The sequence below is a fragment of the Nymphalis io genome, chromosome 22 (assembly GCF_905147045.1).
Source record: "Nymphalis io chromosome 22, ilAglIoxx1.1, whole genome shotgun sequence".
NCBI classification, from domain to species: domain Eukaryota; kingdom Metazoa; phylum Arthropoda; class Insecta; order Lepidoptera; family Nymphalidae; genus Nymphalis; species Nymphalis io.
The window spans coordinates 741097-763465 of NC_065909.1; the positions used below are offsets into that span (position 1 = coordinate 741097).

General features: G+C 34.4%; 4 protein-coding genes across 5 annotated transcripts; 1 reads left to right on the plus strand and 3 right to left on the minus strand.

Moving 5' to 3' along the window:
* Positions 1-626: 626 nt before the first annotated feature.
* LOC126777097 (syntaxin-16) lies at positions 627-10700 on the minus strand. Its single transcript, XM_050499988.1, has 4 exons — positions 10547-10700; positions 10109-10245; positions 4850-5022; positions 627-4274 (listed from the first exon to the last, which is right to left on the minus strand). The coding sequence occupies exons 1-4, from the start codon at positions 10625-10627 to the stop codon at positions 3646-3648; spliced, it is 1020 nt and encodes a 339-aa protein (XP_050355945.1). The 5' UTR covers positions 10628-10700; the 3' UTR covers positions 627-3645.
* Positions 10701-11094: 394 nt separating this feature from the next.
* On the plus strand, positions 11095-13188 carry LOC126777056 (actin-related protein 8). The gene has a single exon (XM_050499913.1). The coding sequence runs from the start codon at positions 11191-11193 to the stop codon at positions 12880-12882; it is 1692 nt and encodes a 563-aa protein (XP_050355870.1). The 5' UTR covers positions 11095-11190; the 3' UTR covers positions 12883-13188.
* A 196-nt stretch (positions 13189-13384) lies between these two features.
* LOC126777083 (XK-related protein 6) lies at positions 13385-18815 on the minus strand. Its single transcript, XM_050499964.1, has 5 exons — positions 18303-18815; positions 18009-18128; positions 17182-17369; positions 16241-16393; positions 13385-16128 (listed from the first exon to the last, which is right to left on the minus strand). Exons 1-5 carry the CDS (start codon positions 18557-18559, stop codon positions 15656-15658), a joined length of 1191 nt encoding a protein of 396 aa, XP_050355921.1. The 5' UTR covers positions 18560-18815; the 3' UTR covers positions 13385-15655.
* Positions 18816-19130: 315 nt separating this feature from the next.
* LOC126777099 (uncharacterized) lies at positions 19131-22344 on the minus strand. 2 transcript variants are annotated; one of them, XM_050499990.1, is made up of 6 exons: positions 22204-22344; positions 21783-22046; positions 20845-21029; positions 20238-20395; positions 19738-19864; positions 19131-19280 (listed from the first exon to the last, which is right to left on the minus strand). In XM_050499990.1, exons 1-6 carry the CDS (start codon positions 22267-22269, stop codon positions 19181-19183), a joined length of 900 nt encoding a protein of 299 aa, XP_050355947.1. In that variant the 5' UTR covers positions 22270-22344; the 3' UTR covers positions 19131-19180. The 2 variants fall into 2 exon arrangements, with proteins under 2 accessions (XP_050355947.1, XP_050355948.1); XM_050499991.1 differs by having other exon boundaries at positions 19132-19280; positions 21783-21898; positions 22204-22261.
* Positions 22345-22369: the final 25 nt, after the last annotated feature.

Below are 22369 nucleotides of genomic sequence, written 5' to 3' on the forward strand. Positions count from 1 at the left end.
ACTAAATCTTTTGATGATGATTTGTGATAGAATTATAATTTACCACTTATTTTCCTACTAAAAAAAATATTTAAAAGTCTAATGGACTTTAAATAACAATGTAATCAAGACAGCTTGTATATAGTTATTTCTTACCAGTAAAAAAGTAAATCTAATTATTTATATAGTTTTAATGTATTTAGAAAAATTCCCCTTGAATTTATTATTTGCTTAACTTGATAGAATGCAACATAGTAAACTATGAAATTTTAAATATTAACAATTGCATTTAAGTTATTTATCGAGGTCATTGCAACCAAAAATCATAGTCTTCGAAAATTGACCAGAATTCCATGATAAATATTGTAAATGAAAATGGAATAGTTATTGATAATTACATTTGAAGAAATTTTGTTTTTCATTGAATGAAATGAACGATAAATGTAATGCATAAGTTTCATTTAAATTTATTAAATAGACGTACAACAATATAGACATTAATAGTGTATAAAGTACATTCAGAGTTTACGCGTTAATTTACAGGCACTTTTCGTTTAGAAACGGGCCTTTTACATTTAATAATATTTATAACAAATTGTCAAAAATTTTACACAACAATTGTACCTAATTGATATAATATTTTCTTAGACCGTATCATCACTTTCCATCAGGTGTGATAACAGTCAAGCGCTAGCTTATATATTTTAAAAAAAAGAGGGCTAAGTAAAGGCATGATTCTATTAGGCAAATGTTAGTTGCATTTTTTTATTCAATAGGTTATATTATTATCTTAGAAATGACTCGGCAAGCAGCACTCACCACAGCAGCACGTATTCCGCCCATGGTGTCCTACTCAATTATTGAATATATCCACTTGTACGCAAATGTGACGCCTCTTAAGCGTGACAGGCAAGGAAAGGGGGTTGGAGAAAATAATTGAAAATACTTAAATTAGCATGACATGAATAGCTCTTACATTAAAAAACGATTGTAATATATATGTAATTTTTTTTTAATTTTATATTATCTGTTTTCTTAACTACTTATTATCTATGGAATAACTTAATCGATTTTGGTCATGTTTCTTTTAAATAGATCATATTTAATACTATGTCTATTCAAAATAAAACAATCAAGACTAGAAAACTGCCTTAATTAATTAAATATACAACAACTATATATAAACAATTCGAAATAATAAGACGTTAATAGTGGGAGAACGACAATATTTTATATTGTATTCGTATATGTATATATAATATTTCCGATATGAAAGTTTAGTGAGTCAGTGTAATTATAGGAACTTAGATCTCAAAAAAAATTATTTTTATTGTAATTGCGTAAAAAACTTCTTACGATAACAATATTTACAAAGAACTGCCATATAAGCGTATATAAAGAAATTATATCAATTACATGGGTTACATAGGTGATTATGTGTTTACGTCAAAAACATTTACTCACTAAATAATTTTAAAAAATACTTTTGAATACACTCACAAATCAAATCACAAAATAACAGCAATAATTGTCATAAAATATTTTGAGTAAAATGTAATGAGATTAATGATAACAATTACAATGTATAATCATCAATCGTGATTGCAGATTAACTGATTGACTCTGAATATAGCGCGCGAGTCACACTCACTTTATTTTTTTGATTACTATGGTTATACTGTAATCGTGATTAATGTGTCCGCATTGTAATCGTAATCATTAATCTGATTGTAGTTTGCCCAAATCTTGATATATTGCATTATGAATGAATCCTTGTAGTAAAGAAACGTGCTGTTCGGGCTGACTGTTAAGGCATCCACAACAACGGTCAAACGCAGACAACCTAATTAGGCTTAGTAATACGCCTTTAGCCTTTGTGAAAGAAATTGACAATGTAAAAAAATACACACATCTTAGTTATAGAAATGATTCTGAAACAAATCAATGTATATATATATAGACGTCTTAAATAATACCAAACGAGTTGATTCACATTAGGTCGGACGGACACTTATTTACCAACAAATTTGTCGGACGTATATTAAGGTATATATTTTAGTAGCACTTTTCACATTAGTAATTTTACTCTTCCCCTTTTATTTTTGCTCTATAATAGGATTTATATGTTGTTATCATATGTTATTTATTAATAATTATGAAACGTAATTGATGTTATATTTTAGTCGCTCAGTTGATATAAAATAAGTATGCTGTAATTGCAAACGTGCAAATTGATATTGTTCAGCCTACATTATGCGTTATTATGTTGTAATATTGTAACTTTCGATATTAAATAAATAAATTAGTTGAATATACATCGACGTATAGCCAATATCAACAACAGTAGGAGCAAAGACAAAAAAAAAACAACTTTGACGTTGAAATTTGACGGGTTGGCGTGGTTGGTACATAATTGCCTTTCACGCCGAAGTTTGTGGGTTCGATTCCCACCCAGGACAGATATTTGTGTGCATGAACATGTCTATTTGTCCTGAGTCTGAGTGTGATTATCTATATAAGTATGTGTTTACAAAAGAAAAGTTGTATATGTAGTATATCGGTTGTCTGGTGTCCATAGTACGAGCTCCGCTTAGTTTGGGATCAGATGGCCGCGTGTGAATAATGTATTAGGATATTATTATTATTGAAAATGACGCGGTATCGTTGGTCGAGATCTTGAATAATCTACGGTACTCATTATACATAGATTCGCGAAAATATTGTATATTGTTTTCAATGTCGGCGACGTTATTATCGATACTTTGGAGGTAAAATTAAAGCGGATATGAGTAGTTGAGTGGAATAGTCTTGTATTATAAATAAATGGATACTAATAAATAACAGTTTTTAGTGCATATGGCAATACTGTTATATACTGCAAATCAAATGAAATATGTAAATCTAAGGTTTGTTTATCGTTAGACATAGTGTGGTAAGCGTATCGTGGTAGCTCCAATGCGGATTGGTGGAATACACATGTGGCAGAATTTCAGTGAAATTAGACACATGCAGATTTCCTCACGATGTTTTCCTTTACCGTATAACACGAGATGAATTATGATCACAAATTAAGCACATGAAAATTCAGCAGTGCTTGCCCGGGTTTGAACCCACGACCATCGGTTAAGATTTACGCGTGTTTACCACTGGGCCATCGGCTATATTCCGTTATTATTCTATATCAAATGCTTTAAGATGAGCCTACAGTCGAGCGTGGGCATGACATAGGATGACTAAAACCAGATCGAGCTAATACTATCAATCCGAACTAGTGTGAACCAGTTCAATCTAGATCTTAAGTTTACATATTTTTGTTGTCTAGCCACACTAAAAACACTTAAAATCCTCATATACAATTATATAATGTTCTTACCATTGCAATCACTTTATGAATAATTCTCACGAACTAATTCTAGGTAATTGTAAATTTTAATATAACAAATGTAATATTACGGAGTGTCGCCAGCCCCAAACGTGAAGAAACAATAAAGCAAATCGATATAAAACAGAATACATCGAATCGTTTAAATATTTAATAACACGTTTAACAAAAATGCTTTGCGATATTTGTGCTCTCAAAATTTCGCAATTCCTCAACCATACGTACATACATACATAACGAAACTTGCTATGCGACAAAATGCTTAATTCCAATAGCATTAAGAGCTAACTTTTTACTACAATCAGTAGAATTACCATCACAAAAACGCTTATTCCTAGTATGAAAATGCATTGCATTTTCCTATTTTTTCTTTGATACCTTTCAGCTTTCTGCAGCTGCTTGAACCCTTCGTGGACTTGCACCTGGGTTTGTTCTATATTGTAATCTATTCGGTCCAAAACTGTGCCCTGTTCGTGGACCATGGTCGCCAAATCTTTAAAGATATCGTTCAAATCCACAATGGATTTGACAATCTTATTAACTTCCTCTTCTCGCTCTTCGACCATCTTGCTGTTCTCCTCCTGCATTAGTAACAGTTGTTTTTGATTCATCACTTGCTTCTGGAACATTCCATCTAAATTTTCCTCGTCATAGTTCTGCGAGCCGGATGTGCTCGGTAATGAGAATAATAAGTCTGTCTGATTGTTCGTCAATCCTGGCAGAAGATCGTTGTCCTGTAAGCTGAGTTCTTCGAAGTTTGGTAGGTCGAAATACGCGTTCGATCTTTCTTCTCTGGAGGTTAATGATTTTAGGTAGTTGGACTGCGATGTGCGGAATGTTATGCTCAGATCCTGAAGGATTGTCACTAATGCTAGAACTACGTTTTTCGTTAGTTTCTGTTCGGTGCTGTTGCCTGGAAGAACAAGAACAGTTATTGGTGATAACGGTAATATTCGGTATTCAACTCCCATACAATACACGAAAATTTACATCTTGCGGTAGTTTTATATTTTTTAAAGTGGTTGTTAAAACCTACTTGAATGAAATATATGTATTTTGATTTGATTACTTAGCCGAAATTCTACTTCTTAGAGAAGAAGAAGATCTTTCTCGAGAAAAAATTAAATGGATACAATATTTGGACGATTGATTGTGTTAAACAGGCCGTGAAATAATAGCATAGAAAAGAGTGTTCAATAGGTCTCCATAGGCACCGGTGATTTGAGTTTATCACTTGCTATACTACTCATATTAAACATTTATCATATTACTTTTTTCCTTATTTATCTACATAAATTCAGATTACTCGATATATAAGGTCCGAATTACAAATTCCAAAGCTTACACTTTGATTATATTAAAATAAAAGTAAACAAAGCAAAAACGGCAATTTTACCAGTCATATTTATTAGACGCAATAGTTTCTTTATGTCATGTTTCAGTTAGTTTTTATTACCAAATTTAATGTTACAAAGAAAAAAAACATACCATGTCGTGTCTGAGCTTTAATAGTTGTAATTCGCGAGTGAGCTTGAGTAAAAAGTCGGCCAATTTCGGCCGATAGTCGGTCGATTTGCTGTTGCTCGCTGCTATCGTCCAGTGCTGGCCTTCGGATCTGGCGCTCGTGACGGGACTGAAGCTCTGAGAGCTTCGTCCTTAACCTGAGTACAAAATTTAATCTGGAATGCGAAGTCGGTAAAAATGATTCCAGTTTAAGCTTCAATGTCATAGCGTACGAATTAAATTCAATATATTAATAAAATGGTACTATTTCAATAATTTCAAAATACACATAAAAGGTATGAATTATATAATTTGTCTAATATTAATACGTATTTAGAACTAAAACAAATTGTAAGTAAAAAAAGGAAACATTTTCTTTTAATTGATACTGGTCAATGAATGAAAAGCACACAGCCTACGTCGGTCAGTCTAAAAACTTATTTTATTTGATTTTAAACAGTAGGTCCTAGTTAATATATCGTAGGTGAACAATTATAAAATATTTTCGAATAATTCTTATGGAAGTTCATTATTTTGCAATGCAAGAGAGATAAATTTAAAAAGAAAGGGGGGGAAATTTCCACCGTAGTACTTATAATCACAAGACACATCAACTTCAAGCGACCTTGTAACGCACTACGCTTATTGCTCCCCGTCCGAGTAATCATAGTATAGAAATTAAAAAAGTATTTTACTCCTAAATTATCCTGAAATCTATTAAAAATCCTAGACACTTGTACAAATTTCAAAATGATTTGTATCAACTATAAAACATGTAAAGCTTTGTTTTTGAAATGCATGCGAGCCTATAATAAAATTTATAAACCAACCAAATTACAGCTAAAGATATTTCAAATATAAATGGACAATAAATAATTTAATTAACATATCACAATTATCCGATTATCATTAAATAGGCTAGGACATAAAAAAGCGCTTGCAATTTTACTAAAATGTTACTGAACCACCCATAAGAGCCACAATTGCATGTTTTATAAACAATCTTGATATGTACTTAGGACGTTTTTTTTTATATATTGAGTAAAAAAACTGAGTGCTTAGTTAGTTAAGAAGTAGTTAGTGCTGAGTTACCCATACAAAACATATATTTAACGGGTTACTAATTCCAAATAAAGTGTAAATAAATAAAAGCTTTAAGTAAGACACTTATTTATAAGCAGTTTACCGACTATGTGTATATTGAAAAAATAAATTATATTAAAACAAAGCTATGACATTTCAGCAAACATAAAATAAAAAGCAAACTTACGAAACCTCTTTGTTCCATCAGTAGCTTATAGATAACTGAAAATCATCAAACCCGTCCATTTATTAAAAAGGCTCAATGCCTTTCACAAACACTGCTCATATATATATAACATTTGATCATTAAATGATTAAAACCTGGTTACTACAATCAAAAATAATTTCAGATACTTAAGTTTCAAGCTAACAGTGATATTAATTACGTCTTATAATTAATTCTATTTTTCATTTTTTTTTTTTTTTTATATTCGCCGGGAGGGCAAATGACTCTACTCCACCTGATGGTAAGTGGTAGTAGAGTCCAAACGCGACGACGGCCAGTACAGACGGGAAAAACGTTCTGCACTAGCTGCCTTCGCCTTGCCGGCCCGCAAGATGCCTCTTCACGCCTCGTTTGAAGGAACCCGGGTTGTAAGAGGAGGGGAACACGTGAGCTGGTAAGGAATTCCATTTTTTTGGAAGTGCGACAAAGAAAGGAGTTGCCAAATTTCTTTGTTCGCGATGGAATTGATGTCACAGTTAGGCGGTGACATCGAGAACCAGCTCGCGTGGACTTAAGAAGGAAGGGGGAAGCGGGAATTAGAGAGAATAATTCCTCAGAGCACTCGCCGTGATACAGTCGATAGAAAGCGCTCAGTGCTGCTATCTCACGACGCAATTGTAAAGGTTCAAGGGTGTTTGTGACCTTTACGTCGCCAATAATGCGTACGGCACGTCGCTGCAACCGGTCCAAGGCCTCAAGTAGGTACTTAGCGGAGCCATCCCAAAGGTGCGAGCAATATTCCACGCAAGACCGTACCTGTGTTTTGTACAGCAAGCACAGTTGTTGTGGCGTGAAAAATCGCCGCACCTTGTTCAGAACTCCGAGTTTCCGTGAAGCTGTTTTTATAACAGCCTCGATGTAATCCCTTGGACTAAGGTCGCAGCGAACGTCAATCCCCAGCATGGCGATTTTGCTTTGCATCACCAGCGGAGTACCACAGAGGGAGGGAAGAGGGGAAAATGTTGACTTTTTCGCCGTGAGAGCGCATACCTGTGTTTTCTTGGCATTAAACTCAACAAGATTATCAGAGCCCCATTTGGCGATGAGCTCTAACGTCCTATCGAGTTCAATGACAAGATTCTCCCGCCTCTCCTCAGTTTCCGCCCGCCCAGCCACTGCGCGTCCGTGGTATCCACCATGCACTGTACTATCGTCTGCATAGCAATGTATGTTCCCAAGGGAGAGCATATCATTGATATGCAAAAGAAAGAGTGTGGGAGATAGCACAGATCCCTGGGGGACCCCAGCATTCACTACATAGAATTGTGAAGCGCAACCATCTACTAAAACACGAAGGCTACGCTTGTGTAGGAAGCTGGCAATCCAGGTGCATAGCTGAGCAGGCAGACCATATGCCGGTAGCTTGGAGAGAAGACTTCTGTGCCAGACCCTGTCGAAAGCCTTGGAGATATCGAGGCTGACAGCCAACGATTCTCCATGCTTGTCGATAGCTTCACCCCAGAGGTGTGTTACGTACGCTAGAAGATCACCTGTGGACCGTTTTGGTCGAAACCCGTACTGACGATCATTAATTAGACAGTGATCTTCTAGGTAATGGATCAGTTGGTTGTTTAAAATCCGTTCCATCACCTTACAAAGTACTGAGGTGATAGCTATTGGCCGATAATTTGCCGGGTCAGACCGATCCCCTTTTTTGTTAACCGCTTGCACATTAGCTCTTCTCCAAGCCTCCGGCACACTTCCCGAAGAGAGAGAAAGTTGGAACAGGCGCGTTAACACAGGAGACAGCTCCGCTGTGCACTTCTTCAGCACTATGGCTGGTATTCCATCGGGACCGCTAGCTTTCCGTACATCAAGTGATTGCAGCTCCGCACGCACATCACGTTGCCTGATTTTGATGTCAGGCATCGTATGGCCACATGCAGGTATTGTAGGTGGCAGTGCACTACAATCATCGATGACGGAATTGTCGGCAAAGAGTTTAGCCAGGAGATCAGCTTGCTCTTGCGGACTGTGAGCTAGCGATCCGTCCGGATTTCTGAGCGGTGGCAGCGAAGGTTGGCAGAAATTGTTTTGCACAGACTTGGTCAGACGCCAGAAGCTACGGGAGCCCCTAGGATGCGACACAAGGTCATGACCAATCTGTACAATGCGCTGTGCATCCGCTCTCGTGTATGCCTTTCTACAGGACTTGGAATTTTTATTATAGTTTGCTTTCAGTGAGTCAATGTTAGATGCCCCGCTAATACAGCCGTTGATCCACTTGCGATATGCCGCCTGCTTAGATGATACAGCATCGGCACATTCACGAGTGAACCAACGGTTACGCGTACTCCTACTGACGAGATCTGAGCTAGGAATGTAGTATTCCATTCCCAGCATGATCTCGCCAGCAACAGCAGCGGCACTAGCTGACGGGTCATTCCCACTGAAGCAACGTTCCTTCCAAGGGACCGACGCATAGTAATCGCGCATACCGTCCCAATCCGCCGACTTATAGTGCCAAACGCGACGTTTGCATACCGCTAGTGGCGGCAGCTTGGCCTGTGGCACTCTGGTAGAAATAAGGCTGTGATCCGAAGAGCCAAGAGGAGCCTGAACCACAACCTGATATTCCACCGGGTGAGAAGTCAGCAGAAGGTCCAGTAGAGAAGGTGCTTGCCCATCAATGTCTGGGATCCTGGTGGGCTGATCAACCAGTTGGGTCAAGTCATGTGTGAGAGCAAAAGCATGAGCAGTCCTTCCAGCATGGTCAGTTTTGAGGGATTTCAACCAGGATTCGTGGTGAGCATTAAAATCCCCCAAAAACACCAATTCCGCGTTAGGAAATTGCTCTTGCGCAGCATCTGCCACCCGACTAAGATGGTCAAATAATCGGCTTGTCTCCAAGTCACCATTGTGGGATCTGTAGAGGCACACGTAGACTCGGCTCTGACGAACCAGGTCTACACGTACCACCAACATGGAGAAGGAGGGGTCCTCCAAGTCAGGTCAGCACAGTCGGTGACAGCAAACATCCGTCCTGACGAACAAGCATACTCCGGCTTTCGCTTTGAAGGATTCTTCAAGCGTGTAGCCGGGATAATTAAGGTAGCTGGTATCGGCAGGACGGAGTATTTGTGTCTCCGTGAGAAACAACATTTCATGAGCAAACCAAACTGTTTTATGAATATAGTAACCAGGCATAACTTGTTAGATTTAAAACTAAGTTTTTTTTTTTTAACTATAGTAGAAACTTACTTATAACCTTGGTAGCAATATTAAGAGAAACCGACATATAGTATCAGCCCCTTCAATAATGGCTTAAGTTTATTGGAAACATATTATTTTGCTGACAATGTTTTCCTTCTCCTCTCATGAGATGAATCATAAAGACATGAAATTATGTCCCATGCATTAGCATTAACATTAGCATTAGAAATATTAACCACTCCTTCTCCAAACACTTACTTCACAAAAGCACCACCAAACTTGGGAACTAAGATGTTATATCGCATGTGCCTGTAGTTACACTAACTTAATCATCCTTCAAACCAGACACAATAGTACTAAGGGTTGCTGTTTAGCAATAAAATATCTGATGAGTGGGTGGTACCTACCCAGACGTTAGCACAAAGCTCCATAATTGTAACTAATCAAATATACATTATAAAGTTGCACATTATTATGTTTAAACATCATATTATATGACAAGCCAGAAGTAAATTTAAACATTATTTATATCAATTCGTTGAGAAATTTTTATACTCACTCGCACACTCTCTAAATATATAATATATAGTCTTTCTTTAAGACATATTTTCACTAAAATTGTATACTTAATCTAACACGTAGTAGACCAAAAAACTATGCTCATTTATTGAATAAATGATCTTGGAAAAGGCTTTACATGCACACTTGTAAACTAACCAAATATGTTGCATCCATTTCACCATTAATGCTTTTTTGGAGAGATATAAAATGGCTTCACATACCTCGTAACAATATAATGTGCCTCCTCCAATGAGTCGCTCCAAGGCGGTGGTGCATTGGAGTCAGATTTAAGCTCCAAGCCTGCTTCCATTTCATGAGAATTTGATCTCATCAGTCTTACTCTCTCCGTGTCATTTGTCTATTGTAAAATTACTATTATAAGAGAATGGTATCACTTTACAGATGGTACAAGTTATAGAACACTATCAATAATTAAAATATAATAAATTTTTTTTTTTAAATAATGATTATATTATGTTAAATTATTCTGAAATTGTTAAGTTAGATCAGTATTGAGAAAACATTTATTAACAAGGACGTAATAAAGAGAATAATTAACGTTATAGTAAATTATACATAAAATAATAAAGCTTTAGCAGCTTTTGAAGTATTTGTGTAAAATTAGAATTATAAAACTTAATCAATAACTTTAAACTTACCTGTTCTGAAAATATATGCTTACTGTGTATAGCATTATTACGCATTAACACAAAAACCTCTGTTAAGCTTCGTGACACCATTTTAATTAATAATTCGAATTGAAAACAATAATGTTTCTATCTTTATTTTGATAATCTTCAATCGCCACACGAAAATATCATTTTGACAGAAAACAAATTGATTGACTTTGACAGCCCAATCAACACTCGGATTTTCATAAATGAATATTAATTATTCGAGTCAAGAAATAATTATGACAAATGTCCTAGTTAAAATAGTAGAATCCCGTGGGTTTATGATATTTTTTTATGTTCATCATCATCAGGTTACAATCCAAAAATAACACTGTTCTCTTTAAACTGCTACCACTAATTTGATTTGTTGTTATTGGGTTATTTTTACCTTCGATATATACACATACTGAAGTTAAGTATTTAAATAACAATTTTAACTTTTAATTATTGTTTTAGTTTTACTTGTGTAGTTTATGATAAAATATAAGTTCATAACTTATGACATATGTCACTATTAGGTTATGTTTATAAAATTGCCGGTTTTTACAAATAAATTATCCCACCACAGTTACTATTTACCTGGAAGTTTCTAGAAAGTTTATTAATATATTTCTAACAACTCCTCACAAATGAGTTTGCCGAATCATGATCCCGGTCCTGAACAGTTCCAACAGTTTCCTTCCAACAGGATTATTGTGATCCATCCGGGGTCAATCTATGTAAGGATAGGAAGGGCTTCCGACTTAGTACCAGTCAAGCAACTTCACTGTATCGCAAGGAAACGTCGTCCTGGGGGCAAAATATACCGAGATCCTTTCGTACCTCCTAGTGTACCAAAAACAAAAGAACTTATTGAAGAATTAGAAGAATGCCGGCTACAAATATCGCACACACTGCAGTCATGTATGCAGTCAAATGGGGCCAGGCGGTATGCGACGCCACCCCAACAAATAGCTGCTTTTAACCGCAGGTCATTACCGGAAACAGAAAACGACGGAGAACCTTGGCCTCAAGTACAGTGTGAGGTAGTCATTGGGGATTTAGTACTCGATATTGATCCTGAGTTGCCCTATAACATACATTTTCCATTCCGAAGAGGAGATTTTAATTTACACTCGGAAGTTGGTGGATCTATTTCTTCTGTCTTAAATGATCTTTATTCTATTTGGAGTTCCATTATTGAATACAAGCTGGACATACCTCTCATAGAACTTGTTAAGTATCGGTGTGTATTGCTCATTCCAGATATATACTCTAGAAGTCATTTAAAATACCTAACTTCTTTATTACTTAAAGATTTAGGATTTGGACACTGTTTCCTTGTGCAAGAAAGTGTTGGCGCAACTTTTGGAGCTGGAATAGGCTCAGCATGTGTTGTAGATATTGGTGACCAAAAAACTGCTATTTCATGTGTTGAAGATGGTATTTCTCATAAGACCACCAGATTAAGAATGGACTATGGTGCAGGCGATGTGTGTCAAGCATTGTCTTGGATGTTTCATAAAAGTGCATTTCCTTATAAGAACTGGAATGAGAATGTACCCAGAGATGTAATTCTTATGCGTAATCTCTATCAAGATTTTTGTCATGTAAACTTAGACGTATGTGGACCACAAGAGAAAACCTTCCTAGTCGATCATCCTGGTGATGTTGTCAACAAATATACCTTGCAAGTGGGTGATGAATGTATAATATCACCTCTTTCTTTATTCTATACAGATCTGCTTAAAATAACTGGTCAAAAAACAACAAAGATTCAAAATCGGCAGCCCAGTGATGCAGAAGACCCTTTCGATGCAGAATTTTTAAGGGAGACTGGTAGAAAACGTGAGACTGCTGACCCAAGTGCTAATGAAAGTCAACAATTTGAGGCGGCAAATGAAAATCAGCCTTCTGCAAATCCCGATGAAGATATTGTAGTGGATACATTAGAAGGGGGTCCTGGAGATATTGTATCATTAGCCCCAGGGCAGGTTTTAAGCTTAGATGCTGCAATCTTACAAAGCATAGATCGTTGCACTAGTGAAGAGCTGAAACGTAAAATGTACAGCAGTATTTTGATAGTCGGTGGTGGAGTTAAAGTTCACGGACTTAATCTATGGCTGCAAAATAGATTGGCTCTCCAAATTCCTTACACATATAAGACTGAACAATTAGAAATTGTTACCTCTCCGAAGGATATTGACCCAGCTAGTACAGTTTGGAAAGGTGCAGCCGTTATGTCTTGTTTAGAGTCAGCAATAGAACTCTGGATAAATCAGAGTGAATGGAATAGATACGGCTTAAAAATCTTGAGAGAGCGTGCTCCATTCATATGGTAACAAATGTAATTTGATATAACAGTAATTCAGATATCTAAATAAGTTATATATGTATTTTTTAGTAAGTAAACAATCTTTATTAAGTATTCTATTGGTTTGATATTAACCCATTCAAAACCGCAACCCATATGTAATGTACAAAATTAATATTAACTTTTATTCACTTTCGTGCTCTATATTAGCTGTTTACTAAAGTTATTAATTTTTAATATCATACCATTTTTATTATTCGAGTCAGCTTGTGATGTCCGACAGGAGCATATAACCTTTGTTGAGACAAATCAAATAAAGGCTGAGTTAAAAATGTTTGCGATATTTTTCTTGTGTATTTACTTGTCAACTACCTTATTATATATGTAGTTGTATTGAAACGGTGAATTATTGTTGTTGATTTTAAATCTATATTATTAATAAGATATATATTGTTTGTATATATACATACACAGTAAATATATATAAGAGTATGTTTAGTAGTTATAGCAAATAAAACACGAACATCATTCTAAAATTTATTAAAAAATACAGTTGAGACACTTTTATAGAGTTTACTAAATGAAAACTCTCGTATGAGATTCGTTTATAAAATTGCAAAAGTAAAAAATCATTTCAATATTATTATCAATATTTATGGTAGTTGGTTTGGTACACAGAATATGCATAAAAAAGTGCCTTTTTTAATCTTATGATATTTTTTTTTTACTTGGAAATACTATATACTTTAATATTATAAATGCGAAAGTAATTATGTTAGTCTGTTGCTCTTTGACGGCTAAATCGTATTTAATGAAATGAATTTTGATATGAGGCATGCTTGAATCCTAAGGACATATGTTTTTTTAAACCTATCTCCTCAGTAACGCGAGTGAAGCAGCGGGCGTTAACTAGTTATATATATAATTTAAATTGTCTATGGCTCGTTTCATCTGAATTAAACTAAACCATTAAACTTTCGTCCTTTACCACATTTTTTGACAGGAGTAATTAAATGAGTGTTGCTAGCATTCTTGTGTAAGCTCCATGCTATCAGGATATGTGCAGTAAATATTTAAATATATCGGTATATACTAATACTAAATATACATATTCTATGTACTCCCATACCATAGGTACTTACAAAATAGCCTATCAGAATAGAAGTCGTACAAAAATAATGTTTTTTTTAAATTACCTTTTTAATTAAAATTTATTTCATTACAAGTTATACAAAAACGAAGCGAAGTTCTGACCACTGGTGTTGCTATTCAAAAGTGTACGTTTATTTCAATTATTGACATTAAATATGGTTTCAAAGATTTTCTTGTGAAATTTTAATTTCAATTTGTACTTCAATGATTAGGCTTCACACATAAAATTTGATACATGACATTATATTGTAAATACGATAAAAAAATATGTTAACACTATTGACTAAAATTATGTAACCAGTCTTTTGTTTACATTTAAGTATATAATTATTATGGCAATATCAAGAACACCGTTATTAAAAATAATATACCATTATATTGAGTTAAAACGTTTATAAATATAGAAATATGTATATTGACTGATTCTGTTGAAGTGAAACTCTAAAGTAAACTAATTTAATAAGATTACATTTCCTCCACCGTTGGGTCCAAGACGCGAAACAGCCGATAACAGCTATGGCGCTGTCTGTATTATTAGCTCTCCAGGTCAGAAAGAGAAGCCGTATTTTTTGGCGTCTATTTACACACATTGGAAAGAGATAGCGATATTTATTTATACGGTAACAGCTTGTGCATGCCCCACTGCTGGGATAAGACCTCTCCTTTTTAGGAGAAGGTTTTGGAGCTTATTCCGCCACGCTGCTCCAATGGGGTTGGCCGCATACACATGTGGCAGAATTGCAGTGAAATTAGACACATGCAGGTTTCTCCACGATGTTTTCCTCCACCGTCAAGCACGAGATGAATTATAAACACAAATTACACATGGAAATACTGTGGTGCTTGCCCGGGTTTGAACCGATCATTGGATCTAGGCTTGTGTGTGTCAAATTTATTTAATTTGGAGACAGTACAACTGAATCAGTAATTTGGTATATTTGGTTAGCACACAGTAAAGATAAAATATTTCATGAAATAAATATTGGCACTTAAGAACATATGAATTCTTACTTTTAAGAATACCAAAAAGCACCAACTATTATTTATAAGATAAATATATATACGACATAGATGCAGCGATATTCTGGCCTTATGCTAAAAAACGGAGATCGCATATCGTTGGTTCCTTATTACTTTGTCATATTAAATGCATTCTATAAATCCAACCACAAGAGCAGTAAACCCAAATAAACAACTTTGACACCGATATCATTGGTCACCGATATCAATGGACGCGATATCATTGGTCGAGATCTTGAATAATCTATGGTATTCACTATGGATTCGCATAAAAATGGCGTTTTCAATGTCCGCAAAGTTATAATCGGAACTTTGAAAATTATATTAATGTGGTTATAACTTGTTAAATAGTTTTATAAATAAAGGTGAATTAACCAAGAACTGTTTATAGTGCGTAATACAGCAGAACAATTAAAAAATCGCATGCAATTTGTTAATCTAAGATTTGTTTAATTTTACTCTTTCAATAATATAGCTAAACTGTAGCCATTGAAAGAATTTGCTTTTTGTCATATTATTTAAAACTGAGTGTGCACAAATATATAACAAATGAAATGGAACGTAAAATTATAATATAATTACCAATACTTGCAAATCAACAATAGATAATCAAATAACTTTAATCATCGTTAGCTGATTTCAGCGACCTGTCTATCAGATTTAAATGAAACCGTCACATCTGATATTGTACTGGTCTTCGGATGGAATACTGCATAATATAATATCATGAACATGATACCCAGCATATATGGGACAACGCTTAGAACCAAAACTGGATAAAAGTAAACGTCAGCCCCGGTCACTTCGTCCGTATACATGTACCATATGGCTGCACATGTTAAATTCTGTAAGAAACATAGTGAATAGAACACAGAGTAACGGTACCTCGTCCTGCCCTCCACTGGTAGGATATATGTAAACAGGTAAACGGATCCAAGAGCGAAGGAGAATGCTATCTCACATAGCTTGTTGTGGGAGCAGAAAGGAGATTTATCGAAGAACTGAAGCCACGTTGTCATCACTAGGATGTGCACCGCGCAGGCGAGCACCGTCCAGTGGGGGAACAGGTGGGCGATTATCGATATGGAGATCACGCGACTTACTGGAAATAACAATATTTGTTTTAAGTTCACATTTATATATGTAACGTCTTGTAACTGTCTACAGACCTTTCCAATCGAAGATGGAGTGAAAATAAACAAATTAATACATACATGAAACAAGAAAGTGCCAGGCTGTCTGCAGCACAGTTCCGGGCCAGCTCATGTTGTCCTTGTCCTGCTGAGCGAAGCGCACCGCTCGCTGGTAGGCCGCCAGGCACCACCCCATGCCCACCACCGACGAGCATATTGACAGCACCTGGTGCACTGAAATCGTACGTGTCGGTTTACTGCAGCGGAACACGTTAATGGATACACAGTTCATTAGAATATCGGTGAGTCTCGCGTGTGAGCGCGCTATTTAAGACTTCCCTGAGAAGGTCGGCTGGGATGGCTCAGTATGGGGGTCAGATCAAATTTGCCCCTAAAAGCTACGCTGAGCCACGAGTAGAGCACAGCACGGAAGGGGCCACGGATGCGTTATATTGACAAGATACCTCAGCTTCTTCCATCTAATGAAGGCCATCACAATGGGAAAAAAATCTCACATAACCCGGATCTTCCGCGGGGGGAGTGGGTGGTACCTTTCTAAAGGTTTCCAACTACTTAAAAAAAAGAGAAGGTGTCGTGAGAAGAAATAGAACCTGCGGAAGTAAAATGAAACCTGCTGCAAGCAGTCACGCCGATATCTCGAGGGCGTTAACTCGGTCCTCCCACAACTCAAACTCCGGTAGGAGCTTTAAGAGTCATAAGACCAAATAGGACATTCGTTACGTCACATCGTTGTGTTTTTGTATCAAAACATGAAATAAACTATACAGTTTGCAGGATTTTTATTCATTAACAACCAACGTGGAAACAGCATGGTGAAATGAGTCCCAAACCTTTCCACCAGTAGGAAAGAAGGCCTTTATTTGACCATGGGACATATACAGTCTACTGCATATATGTCTATCCACACATATATTACTTTTGTTAAAATATTGCATTCATATGACAAAAAACTATTAAAAGCTCATTTAACTATTTTTTATACTAAACATAATCGAACAAACCTGCTAAATGGTCATATTGTCGCAGCAGTAAGCTCGTCTGGAGAACTTGCTGCGGTGCTGCTTCAAGGAAGCACTCAAAAATCCTTAGCAGTGCAGCATCGGAATCTTCCTTGAGCATCAACCCATAATACAAGCGTTGTGATGTTGTATCCTTCTTTCGTTCAGCCCGTCTCGACTTTATTGCATAGCTTAAAATTGATAATTAATTGTTATTATGATCTGCTAATGATATTCTAACAATATGTCTGAACTATGAGCCACATGTACTAATATAAATCTATCGATGGAACCTTTTCTAAATTATTTATAGAGTAAGGAATGAAAGAAGTTGTAAATTGAATTTTTATGTAAAATTATATTTTATGTAAAATTTGCCTCCGCTGCAAGTTACCCATAACAGATATTAGGTATAAAAATCTTAATAAATAATGCTCTTTCTTGGGCTTCAAGCTTGCTTGCACATCAAATTTCATTGAAATTGGTTCAATGGTTTAGCAGTGAAAGCATTTAACAGACAGTTACTAACACTACAAAATGAGTATAAAAATATATTTATGTGTATTACCCAAATATTATTGCAAAATCAAAGACCACTTTAACCGGCAGAATATTACAATGATGTTGAAATACAGATAAAAATGAATTTTTATAATAGAATAAATGTTGCAATTATTATTATTTCCTTCTATGACTCATTATTGATAAAAGGCCATTATTGTTTCAATTTCTATAAACATTATTATAATTTTATGTACAGAAACTAAACACAAAGGAAAATATATGGATAAAATGAGAAATATTTATATATATTTTTAATACATACTTACATTAAGGCATCAGTAAATCGTAAAATAGGTGCCATTTGTAAAACAAGTATAAATATACGCAACCATCGTCTTTTTGTAAACTCATTGGATATTGAATCCTGTTGTTTATCCTGTGAATACCTGTGATGTAAAAAAAAATAATGAAAGATAGTCATATGAATATGACGATTATTAAGAATGAATAATATTAAGGTTGATGAACAAATGTTTTGGTCAGAAAATCAGTTTTAACGAAACATTCAAAGGTGCTGAAAACTGATGTCATGAGCTGGATCTTTTGTGTATCGAACTTACATTCTTATAGAGACCGCTGTGTTAACAAATGCTGGGAAAAGTATAAATGCAAGTGTCCATCCGAACTCCATCGTTCTCCTCGATATAGCATATCTCACTGCAATATTTATATCCAGGCCCAAATCCACAAAATGACCGACAATAGCCACAACATACATAATAAGGTCTAAGTTTGTAATTGTGATGTTATTCGGTATACGATCCGGTTCATCTTTAGAGTATCCGTTTTGAAGCATCTTCCGCGCTGCTTTCGGCATTTTAAAGGAGGTAGGAGTATTTTTTCATTAATAAAAAAATATATAACATCGCGTAAATAACGGACAAGCACTTGTTACATTGTTTATTTGACAATTATTGACTGACACTGAAGTTAGAACTAGAAGTAGGTAAGAAACTTTTGAAATGCTAGCATATCAACGATGTTGCTAGTTTGATAACATTTAACGTTTTCAACCGAGTACAAAGTTGATATATTAAAAAATGAAAATTTGTAAAAAATTAAAACTCAGTAATTAAATACTCACGGCCTTTATATTTATAAAACGTTGTGCAGTGACATATGAATAGTTACACACTGATATATATTTTTCTGTCATACGAATTTTATATCACCGTTAGACGTTTATTGGTATGGGTTTGGCATATATGTATACTTTATGTATAGTCAAATAATTAATATTTTAATATGTATGCAAATAAACTCCAAGCGGTTTTAGTGATTAAAAAGTGTTACTGAAATACTTATAACAAATGTTCACATAAAAATAACTAAACATTTTATAAAGTTATCATTTTATTGATCATATTAGTTAAAAATTATAATTGATTTATAATATGATTAACGTAATAATTTCAATATTGTTATGTTTACAACATTATTAGGAGTACAAAGTCTTGAGAATATCCAAAGAAGTTAAATTTGTAGATAATAGAGTTACAAACAAGGACTGCTGTATATTCCTTAGCGTTGAAAAGGATCTGAAACAAGATGAAATATGACAATATGGACTTTTTTACAAACAATAATTTTAATTCGTCCATTCATAAAGCTAATTGGATAACAAACAGCCAAAGATAATTTTTAAGTATGCAAAGTATTAATATGAGTCTTATGATATACAAAATGACATGTTAAGTAAAACTTAATCAATGTTCCAAAAACTCTCATAAGCAAGAGTTAAAAAAAAACATTAAAACACAGGCGACGAAGCCAAGACAGTAAAAACACATAAAACATTTGTGTATATTTGCAATAAACTTTCGCATTTATTATGGTAAATTAGTTTTGTCAATATTATTAAAATTCCATTAAAATCTGACATATATACTAAAATATATAACAATAAGAAGAAGAAGATGATGATGATGGTTATGATAGATATTAGTATTTCTAAAACCGTGGTACCCATAATATTAAATAGATAAAAAATAATACTTCTCTTTAAGGAATCCAACCAGAGGGCTCCATTTCTTAGGGAACTGTGTATTTGTATTGTTTCGCCATTTATCTTTTAATAGATCCTCGATTGAAGAGTTTATCACTCTCAGAAATTTACATTTATCTACGTAAAAATACAATAAAATATTATTATAATTAAACTGAGCATTCTCGAAAACATAGCCTAGATAATATTAATGTATTTGAAGTATCTTATTTATTAATTCTCTTCAATTGTTTTAGTTAATGAAGATCAATATAAATATTTTATATTGGTCTTTAACTTAAAAGGCTATCCTTTTATACTACTGTTTTTCCGCTTTTTTCTTTTCTACTTTATCAGTATTGAGATCCCACTTTGTACCGCTACCTTTCAACATACTTTACAGCATGAGCAATGGATACAATCGTGCATCGGATACCGTCATCTTCGTGTCACTTTCCATTTTAATTTTTTGTGTTTGTTAGCATTACTCGTGCTAAATAAAACACCTTACCTGTATAAGATTCCACGAGCAATTGTTCGAAGAAATATGGTACTAAATCGTTTAAGCAAGTCTGCACCTCGTAGATGGATGCATTCATCTTTTTCGCATGCTGATAAGTTTTTATTTCCACGATGGACATTAGGCTCTCTTGCATGGTTTCATTGAAACTAAATTGATAAAACAATAAGATGTACAATTGAGAAGTCATTTTCCTTAAATATTTGTCAGGGTCTACATAGCTTTCAAAGTGAGCAATGTGCGCGGGCCTATTTATTAAGCACTTTGTTCTGAGTGAGTGACAGGATGAGATAATGCGAAGAATATTTAATGCAACGTGTGTCCTGTAGTCAGCGACGAAGCCGGCGATATCATTTCGTTATTGTGTTACCTTTGGACTACTTTACTACGTTTTAAGACGGCCTTGAATGTCATCAGTCTTATTTACCCAATCGACCAGTTCTGTTAATTATTTGATCACACCACGACACCTAAATATTTTCAAAAACATTTTTGGTATTAGACAAATCTCATGTAAAGTCACTAATGATTTATTTTAAATTATCGTTTTTACAGTTAAGTCTGATTTAATCATATTTATAGGTATAAAGTAACATACAGAACAGCTTGGTGCAAGATACAATGAGCAGCTGCAACTTCATCTGGAAGTTCGTCAATACATTTATTGACCGTGTCAAATTGCCTGACATCCTCGAAGTTATTAATGACTTCGTGAAACTGTTTTCGTATATTGTCTATTTTCTCGACAGGGTCAATGAGACAGTGATCTATTAAATCTGTCGCCTGTGGAAATATATTAACCGTATGTATAATTATATATGTGGTAATAACCAGACTGTCTTTCAGTGCCCTTGCTCGACGGTTTCACTTCAAATAAATTGCATTTCAGTTTATGTTATGTAAGTAATAATTTCCAAATTTATAAACATCAAACAACGCTTATTGGAAATTGTTTTTGATATTATCGTATCTCTCGCTTGCACCTCGAGCGATTGTTCCTCTCGTTCTACCCCAGGGACGGCGCTTGTAATAGCGCTAGAGCTTTATTTAAGCCGAAACATTTACTTTTGTGAGCTTGTGGCAAATATTAGGTAGGTTAGTATAAACCAATAACAAATTAGTCAAACGGTTTAACTTACAAACTTATTTCATTTAAACTACTACTACTGCTTTATACAATTGTTGTAAGTAAGCTTAAATAATTCATAACGTAGTTATTGTCTTGTCATAATATTAGAATTAAATTAAAAATAACTTATTTGCAATTTAGATATATAGAATTTAATTTATTTTAAATCAACAAGATTTAAAAAAAATGCCGTAACACATGGATATAACTGAATTAGCATACAACTTTGGCCGCCTTATCGCTACATACCGATCTCTTCCAGGCAACCAACGGTGTAAGGAATTACTCATAGGATATGAATATTAATAATAAATAAAATAACATAAATCAATAAATAAACGATATCATCAATACATATTAAAATTACATTAATTATACATAATTATAAGCTATCCAAAAATACATACCTCTTCTAAACTTATCACGTAATTGGTGAAGTCGTGAAAATATTTAATTTTATAAAATTTTATGACGGCACCTCTCAACTCTTTGGCCATTTCATTATTCATGATGTGCACTAGATCTAAAAATGTGTTCATCACGTATAGGGATGCTTTTTTTAAGCTGTCGTAGTTTGTGCGACCTTGGATAAATAGGATTTTAGCCACTCTGTACGCTTCTGAGACTATGTAATATTTTTCATCTATATTTTGAAAATTATTTCTCGTACACTGAATATAAAAATATATAGGTAACATAATTATTCCGTATTGTTTGTAAATATTTTAATTTAATCGGAAATATTATTAAAAAAATCAGTAGTAATTAAAAATCGACTATTTCAAAAAGATAATACAATTATGAAATCAAATTTGAAATTAGAATTACCTCTTCATTGTAAACTATTGCAAGTAAAATGATTACTATATTTCTTACTTTACGTAAATGCTTCATTACAAATTTTATTCAATAAAAAAAATTAATACGAAAAATCGAATTTGTCTTACACAACATACAATATGTTTGTAGATATTTTTATGTTTTGAATTGGGTT